The 10,073-nt window shown below is 41.3% G+C and overlaps 1 protein-coding gene across 1 annotated transcript; it reads left to right on the forward strand.

Annotated features, from left to right (window-relative positions):
- The first annotated feature begins 1,113 nt into the window (after positions 1-1,113).
- On the forward strand, positions 1,114-9,873 carry ndfip2 (Nedd4 family interacting protein 2). Its single transcript, XM_084347523.1, has 8 exons — positions 1,114-1,359; positions 5,183-5,417; positions 5,684-5,814; positions 6,079-6,166; positions 6,260-6,384; positions 6,540-6,606; positions 6,696-6,803; positions 6,888-9,873. The coding sequence occupies exons 1-7, from the start codon at positions 1,333-1,335 to the stop codon at positions 6,797-6,799; spliced, it is 777 nt and encodes a 258-aa protein (XP_084203649.1). The 5' UTR covers positions 1,114-1,332; the 3' UTR covers positions 6,800-6,803; positions 6,888-9,873.
- Positions 9,874-10,073: the final 200 nt, after the last annotated feature.

The raw sequence follows: 10,073 nt of genomic DNA on the forward strand, positions 1-10,073 counted from the left end.
CACACAGCGCTTTAAAATACGACTCGCTTTAGGCTACAAAGGAATTATTTTGTGACACACAACCCAAAAACTGAGTCATGTAAGAGTATTATCATGGTTTAAAACCTCATGGAGATGATTTGGCAGTGGATCTGTGATATATTTGAGCTTTGGCTCCACCTAGCGGCTCATTTATTCACCGTTTCTGAATGCGTTTACGTCATCATGCTTCCTCAATCCGTGGAAATCCGTGATCAACCCCCTCAGTGTCAAGTCGGCGGGAGTCGGACTGAAATACGGAAGTGACGACATTCAGCCTTCAAAATATAATGGCTAAAAAAGTTTTTCAACGGATGATTTAAAAAATAATGATAAGGAAAAGGCTGACAACATAAAACAGTTATGGTAAAAATAGATTCTACAAAAAGGAACACATCATTAAATTATACTCAAACAGAAATACACCAAATCGTAGTAGGGTAAATAGGCAAAGTAAAAGTAAATAGGCAATTATTGTATCGTTAGAGGTACTTGTACTTTAGTATTTCATTTTTTAAGCTAATTTCTGCTTTAAAATTAATTGTTGTACTGCATGTAAGGTAAGCGTGATATACCGTATATACACCACTATATTGGCAGCTGTAATACATACATTGCTTCGCAAACTAAGAATTTAAATCTCCTTTTAAGAAATGATGCACTTTAATTCATTAAACTAACCAAGAGCATATAATTGAGTTCAAAATAAATGCAGCTTATTGTGTTGACGAATCAGTCATAATATAGCACAAATAACAACTTAACACACTGCATAAATAGTACTTATAATACTCGCTGATAACACTTATATAGGGTCATTTTTGCAAGGTATGACTTATTTTATCTCCTTAGTAAGACATTAGTAAAATAAATAAATAAAATAATAATAAAATAACAAATATTTACATGGTATGACTTTGGTTTAGCGTCTTCTTATCAAGAAGCAAACATAAATAAATAAATAAATAAATAAATAAAAACAATTGTTTACTTGTTCCAGCCCAAAGCGATGTAGAATGTGAAAAATGTGAAGCATCTCGTTTCAATTCATTTTATTTTGAAGTTCCAGAGCGGAAGTGTCGGGCGGGCGGAGCAGCTTCACTGTGCTGCTGAACGTTTTACCAGCACGGCTGTTTTTGTAAGCGAGAGCTCTGTCAGACTGCAGCCATTCCTTTCATCGCTCTCTACACAGATAACCAGCGTTGCTTGAGAACAAGCCTTTCCTTCCTGTGACACAAAGGCAGGAGCCACAACAAGGCAGATCCTCCTCTGGTTCTTCTCGGCTGGCTCGCCTGCCAGCTGAACAGTGTCGGGATGGACCCAGCAAGCCGATACCAAGTGGTGAGTCCGGGCAGAGGAGATCAAAACAGCCGTCTCCCTAACGCGTTACCTCGGCCTGCCTGTGACAGGAAACGAGGCCTTGCTGAAATTAAGACACTGCTTAATTATTACAACTCGGTTATAAATAGTTATTACACGTAGACGTCACAACAAGACGTGTTAATTAGCTTCTGAGTTGTTACTTCCGTTGTGTTTTGGCTTAATTTATTGCCTACAGTTGTTTTTGTTATGGCTGCTCTCACTTCCGCATCGGCTAGGCTAACGTTAGCTAGCCTGTCAAGATGCATTGTTCGGCCTTGAAAGTTAATATCCGAATAAAATGTGTTACATACTTAATACACATTAACTTATGTGTAGTTGCTTGCCATTTGACCCATGTTAGGTTACACGGTTGTAGATAAACTCACAGTTTAAAGTGTCGACTAGCTTAGCTTTAAGCTAGTGTTTCCAAGGGGAATTTATTAGGTGGCTAATACTCAAATGTGGTTTTCATTTAGCTGAATAATATTTAAATTTCCAAAACTGGCAAAGACTTTGGTTTCTGGGTTAGTGAGAGCCATGTGATGGAAATTACACCAATAAAAGAGTTTTTATCAACTTATAACTTATGTTGAGTACATTTAAATGTCCTTCTTAGTCAGACAATAGTAAAAACATGATTTAAAACAACTCATATTTGCAAGGTATGACTTGTTTTATCTCCTTAATACGAAATTAGTTTAAAAAACTACTTAAAAAACTTTTTTTTTAACAAGTAAAGTCCTTAGTAAGACATTAATTAAATAAATAAATAAAATAACGAGCATTTACAAGGTATGACTTCGTCTTATTAAGAAATTAGCAAAACAAACAAACAAAAAAAAAACTGTTTACCTTTTCCAGCCCAAAGCAATGTAGCATGTGAGATAAATAAAGAAAATGGCAACCTCACAATGTTTTGGATATTTAGGGTTAACCGCCATTAAACGTGGAGGTCACTGCCATTCGAGAAGTGCTGCCAAGCATGCAAAGCAACAATGGTGGCTGAGAAGTTTTTTCGGAAAGCTGACTGACTGTTATGGCCAATTTGAGATAAAGTCCGCTTTGTGCTCCTGATTCCTGCGGTTCTGGCTTTGTGAGTGATAATCCCGCAGGGTTCAGCATGAGCCAAAGCAAATCAGGGTTGTGCTCCAACTTTTCAACCCTGACCAAAGTGCAGATTCCAACAATAATCCAGTTTTTGAACGGAGGTTTGTTTGGTATTACTCATACACTGTATTGTCCAACACATTCAGGCAGCGCCATCTTCATTTCATTATGCCTAAACTTATACACTTAACATTTTTGCCCTCTTTCTTCCTAAAATACCACTCAGATTTCTGCAAGTGTTGGCACTGCTTGCTCTGAGCAGGCCTGCATAGGTTTCTGGTATATTTGGACACACGAGGAGGCTTGTGGCTATGTTGTTTAGATCTTATGTAATGGCCTGTGCAGTGTGCGCGGGGGTGCGTTATGCTTTGTCCTTGAGTCCGAGCCAGCCGTCAGACGCTCATTCACTCGCTGCCTTCTGTGCGTCGACCCAGCACTGGTGGGGTTTTACAAGGTGGCTTAAGCTCTCCTGTTATTACTCACATGTGCGACTTCTTAGTTATCGGCCTGCAGACGTCAGTTGTTATTACAACGGGTGTTTCCCCACAACAAGAATATTGCCATTGCGTAGTAGAAAATGTGAAATAAAAGACCTGGTTTTTGATCGTCTCAAAACACATCATTATGGAAATAAAAGGGTTTCAACCCACGTGTAGTCAAGGCTTAGAACTGAAACTAAAATTGCCTGCAGCAGTGAAGCTTTTTCACATGCCGTCCCTCGATGAAAGTATTTGACTAAAAGGTTAAAAAGCAGAAGGCTTATGATGTTTGGTGTCTCAGCAGAACAACAGTATACTGTTTCATTCTAACCGGGACCTTGTGTTGTGCCCTCATTGCGGAAATCTACTCTCATCAACCGTCACTTAAATCCTCCTCGCTTGCGCCGCTCAGAAATTTGTTTTACAGCTGGGAGGAAGTTGAACAGGCTCAGCCACATTGAGTGCATAGTAGCTGTGAGACTCATGATTTGTCTGTGGTTGTTATCTGTTAGTGCTGGGTAATGAAGCTTTCTCCTCAGGGCGAGTGCGGTGCGGATACTTTAACTGATATCATAGGATTACATAAGAAAAACGGATTGTATCATAGTAGTTTTCAGTTTTCTTGTCATGATAGATAGAGCACAAGGTTGCACAATGGGTTGTTGTTGACGTCTGTCTGGGTGAAAGTTAACTTTCTCAAGGTCACTTCGGTGGAAGCTACAGAGAGGGTGAGGAGGATTCACACCCTCGCTTCGCCGAGCCAGATCTCCCCACCAGCCATCCCATAACCACCACGTTCCATCGCCCCTCTGTAATTTCAGAAGGCGTTTGGCTCTTTGCTCTGACAAAAATTAATGTACTTAAGCCCGAACCTGACTCTCTCAGCTGTAGCGGGGGACGCTCATTAACTGATTACATATGTGTATCACTTTTCCAGAGACCTTCCTGTTGTTGCCACACAGATGCAGCCCTCACAGTGTCAAACATTCTGCTGAGGGCAAACGGTGACGCTCTGATCGTGCCCGGCCGACACACGTACACGACCGGTATTTGCAGCACACTCTTTCAAATAGCAGTTGAAGACGAGTTGTAGTCCTGTGTCGACTACTTCACAACAAAGGCCCCCTCCATGTGAAACCAGGAAATGCTCTGTTCGCATTAGCAGCAAATTAATCCAGCTGTCACACGGTGTGAAGAAAGTGAACAGAAAACAGCGAGGCTCTGATCAGTTGAGCTGGTCTACACCCCTCATGTTGAGGTGGGCAATTAGACCCCGCCACTACCAATAAAAAGTACTTTATAGAGAGTGTTTTGGCTGCAAGAGAGCTAGAAAAGGCTGCGAGTAAACTCTCAAACATAGAACGACTAGACTGCAAGTGGTCTATGAAAAAGAAACTTTATGAAGAAATTGACCATGACAGTGAAGAAAGATTCTGGGAAAAATGAACCATGTGCTGTGGAAGATGTAACCCATTACATACTGCCTGTTATTTCAAGTTGTTATGTCATCCCACTCATTCAGCTCGAAAATAAATAAAAAATAGGTTAAATAAAAAATAAACAGTTCTGCCTGTTCGTGCCAACAACTAAAAACAGATGCAGAGCTCATTTTGTTACATAACAACTAGCTGATGTCGGTGCTGCTTTCAGGAAACGGTGCTGAATACCAGCCTCACTTTGTTGTTATCAAGGCTGCAACTAACGTCATTATTGATTATTCTGCTAGTTGTTTTTATGATTTGATTGATTGTTTGGTCTATAAAATGTTCACAGAACCCAATGTGACGTCTTAAAATTGATCTGTTGTCCAGTCAGCTGTCCAAAACCCAAAGACTTATCATTTACTATCATAAATGACAAAAAAAAAAAGCTGGAACCAGCAAATGTTTGACATTTTTGCTTGAAAAATGATTAAATCGATTAATCAGATACTTAGAAATGAATTTTCTTAACTTTCTTAACTTATGGTCGCAGCCCTAGTTGTTATTTTTATCAAAGTGGAAGCTACCATCACACAATCTAGCATGCCAACTCACAAGTAGTGGCTTCCATATTTTATGGCCGTCTTCACAAGGCTCTGCTTTTCTCAGCCGAGCAGAAAGTACAAGATTGATGCCAGCTTTAGAAATTTGGAACAGTGCGAACATCCCCTGGAGCGCCCTCACTTTTTGGCTGACTGATCAGCTGATCTGCTTGTGTCTCATCCTCTCCTCCAGTTGCACAACGAGGATGACTCCTCGGAGGCCTCGACCAGCGAGCAGCAGCCGTGCACTTCTGCCACAGCCCAGGCCGGTACATCGTCCAGCAGCCAGGACCAGAGTCAGGCTGGCCAGGCGTGCGCCGGCGCGGCAGCAGCAGCCGGGGAGGCATCGGGGTCGAGGACTCAAGGGGACGCCGAGGCACCTCCACCTCCTTATGCCTCCATTGACCTAGGAGCAACTGCAGCACCCGGTACGTGCAATAAGAATCTTTCACATCTCCCTTGCAGTTCTTTTTTTCTAAGCAGCACATTTATTTTTCCACAGTGTGGTTTCATGCTTCCTAAAATAGTAGAAGCAGCAGATTTGTGGCGTTTTTTGGCAGTTTTCTGTCTGACTCTTGAGCCAGTGTTGATTTCCATGACAGCATTACCACATTATTGGCAGCTACTTAGCTACATACTGTACGCGGATCCCTTTTTTCTCCTTTTATGACCAAATCTCCTCCTTCTCCCACAGAGACTAGTTACCAAGGTGACTTCCCTGTGCCTCCGCCCTACAGCGTCGCCACATCACTGCCCACATATGACGAGGCGGAGAAGGCCAAAGCGGCCGCCATGGCTGCATCCACTGTGGACGTGATGCCACGGGTAAGCTTAAACACTCACACACATACTATTCTTGCGGTCTGTCCCTATACTTGCATGTCCTGTGGGTGGAGGTTTACCTCAAAGCGTGCTACATTTCATCTACCTCAGCCTCTCAACATGAAAGAACAAAATAATTGGTAGTAATTAGTCACGAGTCAGGCGTTGACTCAACTCATCGTGTTGTGGGTGTGTCTGTTGTTGCATATTTTAAGCCAGACTCACTGTATATGTCATGCTAACGTTATGTGTGTGTTTCTGCGTTAGGACGATGAATTCCCCCCCAGAGACGACTTCAGTGACGCTGATCAGCTTCGAGTTGGGAACGATGGAATCTTCATGTTGGCCTTTTTCAGTAAGTCTTGTCTCATGTTAACATTTTAATGCTTTCTTTTGGTTGTTGTAAAGCAAAATGCCCTAAAGTCTTGTCAAACGTTCCCCCCTCCAGTGGCCTTCCTGTTCAACTGGATCGGATTCTGCCTGTCCTTCTGTCTGACCAATACCATCGCAGGGCGCTACGGAGCCATCTGTGGCTTCGGCCTTTCCCTCATCAAGTGGATTCTTATCGTCAGGGTATGTACACATATTACTTTATTCAAACAAGGTTTTCACAAAGTCTAGAAAGTTTGGAAGATGCTTGATTTTATGTTTTCAAAGTTGGGAATGTGCTTGAATTAGAATATACTGCGACTTTCTAAGTGCCGAATGTCTTTTTCCTTTGTGTCCAGTTCTCTGACTACTTCACTGGCTACTTCAACGGTCAGTACTGGCTCTGGTGGATCTTCCTGTTGCTCGGTGAGTGTTTTGCAGTGACCTTAGCATTATATCACAGGATCAAATGGAGATCTCTGCTGTGAAGTGACCCGTATTTTCCCCTTCCACAGGTCTCCTGCTGTTCTTCAGGGGTTTCGTGAACTACCTAAAAGTGCGCAACATGTCAGAGAATATGGCCACCTCTCATAGAACACGCCTCTTCTTCCTCTACTAAATAGGTAAAATCTCTTCTGAAAAGCCTATGAAGCCTGAGAAATCTGTATTTCTGCCTGCTCTAATGACTTTTATTTGATTTCCCACAGGTTTCCGCACCATCACCATTCCTTTCCAATGTGACGTTCCTTTCTCCCCCCCCCCTCGAATGACCTGACCGAGGAGTCTTGCAGTGAAGAGAGGAGACGGGGGAGGAAGGAACGAAGGAAAGAAAGTAGTGAGAAAGCGTTACCAGTCTCATTAAAAGCATAACATGACTCACTCTGAAGCTCCACTTCTAAACCGAGCCGAAAAAAAAAACAAGTCTTTGATGATCAGATCTCTTCCCTGGCTTTGTTTTTGTTTTCATTTTCCTTTGATTCAAAAGCTTTTCGCTGCTCTAGGGTCGCGTGAAGAAAAAAAAAACGGTATGTCATGTCTCTCGAGAGTAGGAGCGCGCTTAAGATACACGACCTTCGCTACCTGAGGCGAACACTTGGTATGAACAGGAGTGGTACAAAATGAAACATGAAATAAAAGCACAATGAAACTATTTCAATGAAACAACGTCTTAAAAAGTAAGAAACGCACACAAATCAAAGGCAACTAAGCCGTGATATTGCTTTCTCTGTGTGAACAAACAATGACAGCAGTGTCATCAGCGTATGATTAATCTAGAAAATCATCCGTCTCTAAAGTAGCATTTGGGATTTTAAAATAGAAAACGTGTAGGATGTGTAACCCTTCTCCAAAGAATTTGACATTCAGATTTTCCCTCCAACTTTGCCACAAAAGTGCACATCAAACTTAACTGTATCTTTGACAGTTTCAGCACCAGTTCTGCCATTCCACTATTTAAGTTCAGGGTGTTTCGAGCGAGTCTTACTTTAACCGCGATGTAGCATTTTTACGCCCAAGTTTGCGCTTCGCTCGGCCGAATTCCATCTACTAGCATCTCAGCCTTTCCGCTCCTAATAAAAGCTCATTTAAAAGCAGCGGCGAGATAGAAGATTTTTCGTCTTAAGGGCGCTTAAATGTGCAAGTGTGAGGAAACCCAAAAATGTGCGTTTATCAGTTTACATATCAAAAACCCTGATGCGCTTTTTGTTTTAGACTCCCATTGACCTAAAATATGCAACAAGACAGGGAACAGTTAAATTAATCCCCGACAACTGGAATGATCTGAAACAGGAAACAATAACATTTTTCGGTAATCTCAGAAATGCTTCAAATAACCAACCAAAAGCAGAAAATAGCCAGGCAATCGGTAAAATACGTTTAATTTACAAAAAATCGTAGTAAACGTAATCTGCACTGGACTAATTCTTCTGAGCAATCACACCAGACGTTGCGTTTTTTCTCCTTTCTTTGCCTTTTAATGATTTATGTCATGCTCACCTGACCTATGCAGTACAAATGCTCGTGGATCATGACATTTTAACCGGAGGAGGGCCACCGCTGCACCGGTTGGCCTTTTTTCTCTATTTGAATCAAAGAAAAATGAAAAGAATGTTTCACCAACCAAAACTTAATTCTTCCCTTAATCGCATTTAAAGGTCTGAGGTTTCACAACAGAATCTCCTCATTCACCTGTCAACCATGATAAACAGCTCTTTTTTCCCCCCTCCGTTACTCTGCTCTGATCGCCAGAAACGCCTGATTAAAAGAAGCATCTTAAAGCTTGCATAAATCAGTGTTTTTAGGTCACAGGTGCTCCGGCCCGATCGGAAAAAGAAAGGCAGGGCAGTGAGTGAGGTCCGCCTTGCTTCGGTGCTGTGGGAGTGGAGCTGATAATTAGCATTTTACATACAGTGCAGTAGCCGTCGCGTGCCAGGCTCGAGATTAACTCTTTGGAAATTAAAGTATGCAACGTAGTTCTTTGTAATGACCTTCAGTAATTATGGATGTAATGTAGTTGAATAGTTTTAGTCATCAGAGATCAGGGTCGGTCCAGAGTGAGGTGGTTGTTAATGCACAGAGGGATCACAGAGATTAAGTTATGTGTGCGTGAGTATGTGTGTGTGTGTGTGTGCGTGTGTGCGTGTGTGTGTGCTGTACACACTTGCCAACAAAATAATTTTAATAATTAGTAAATCAGAGAACGCAATGCAATAAAAATCAAATAAAATGTGACTGGTTGTGCATGTTGTGCATGATTTAGCGAAAGCCAACACGCGGATCTCTCTGGGATTTTTTCAGATTTTAGATTAGACTCGAAATTTTCTTTTTTTAACGGAGCGAGGAAGCTTTTCTGCGATGTGTCCTCCTATCGGGTATGCGGCCTCCGTGTGGAGAAACCCCCCTTTTGTCATGTGACTATCTGAGAATATGTAGACGTTTCTCGCGGGTGTAACAGCGATGAAGTCAGGGGAAACTGTCCGGCGCGAATGGGAGTACGAGTCGTCTGTGAGCTTGACTGGACGAAGAAAAAAAACATGCTTTTTGATTCTTTAAGTCATCCAGAAAATGAAATGTATATACCAGCTTATGCCAATTCATAATATTTGCACTTTGAAGAACTTCTGTACAGTATGATTTGTGAATCTGCTTAACTTGGTGTGGTGGGTAGAGAAAAGAGAAAAAAGAAAAAAAAAGTTAGCCATCCAAGTTTTTAACTGGAATTCTTAATCATCCCAAATGGATAATTTGCCTTTTGCACTTTTTATTTTTCAAAAATGATAATGTTGTTATTGTGTGTCTTCGCTTTTAGCCTAAACTGTGACAGCTTAAATATTGCCCGATTTTTCTTTCGTCTGTTTTTTTTTATGCTCTTCTTTCTTTTGTTTTTCACTCTGGTCATATCCCACTAAAGCTCTCTTTCAGCAATATCAAGATCTTTCAACCAATTTAAAGCTCTGCTGCATGATTTATCCACCTGAACGAGTGGGGTAATATTAGAATTCATCTAGTACAGATACATTTCTTTGTTTGTAAATAAATGAAGAAAAAAACGAGATGGCAGCCATACTATTTTTTTGTCCAAGATAATCCATGTAACATCTTCTGAAACAGTTGTTATGCATTTATCGTAACTGGAATTAAATTGACAGATGAGGTCTTGCAAAAATGCCAATAAAGTTCAAAAGCCTGCCAATATGTTGGACTTGTGTTTTTGTTTTTAATTTTGTTTTCGCACTTCTTTGGGTTTTTTTGTTCCACAGAGCCCCTTTAAAGCTTGAATTACGTCACTGTTTTAACATGATACAGAGCCTGTTTACACCTTGCATCTCCACTTGTTATAACGGTGGACGGACCAACAGTAGTAGCCAACACACTTGGACAAATGAACAGTTTTT

The sequence above is a fragment of the Pagrus pagrus genome, assembly GCF_965226575.1.
Source record: "Pagrus pagrus genome assembly, chromosome: 24".
Lineage (NCBI taxonomy): Eukaryota > Metazoa > Chordata > Actinopteri > Spariformes > Sparidae > Pagrus > Pagrus pagrus.

Excerpts from the sequence above, each read along its gene's own strand:
- ndfip2 (XM_084347523.1), top strand. The coding sequence starts at position 1,333 with ATGGACCCAGCAAGCCGATACCAAGTG. Across the intron at positions 5,815-6,078 it reads CTGTGGACGTGATGCCACGG|GACGATGAATTCCCCCCCAG; the intron begins GTAAGCTTAAAC and ends TTTCTGCGTTAG. Across the intron at positions 6,167-6,259 it reads CTTCATGTTGGCCTTTTTCA|TGGCCTTCCTGTTCAACTGG; the intron begins GTAAGTCTTGTC and ends TCCCCCCTCCAG.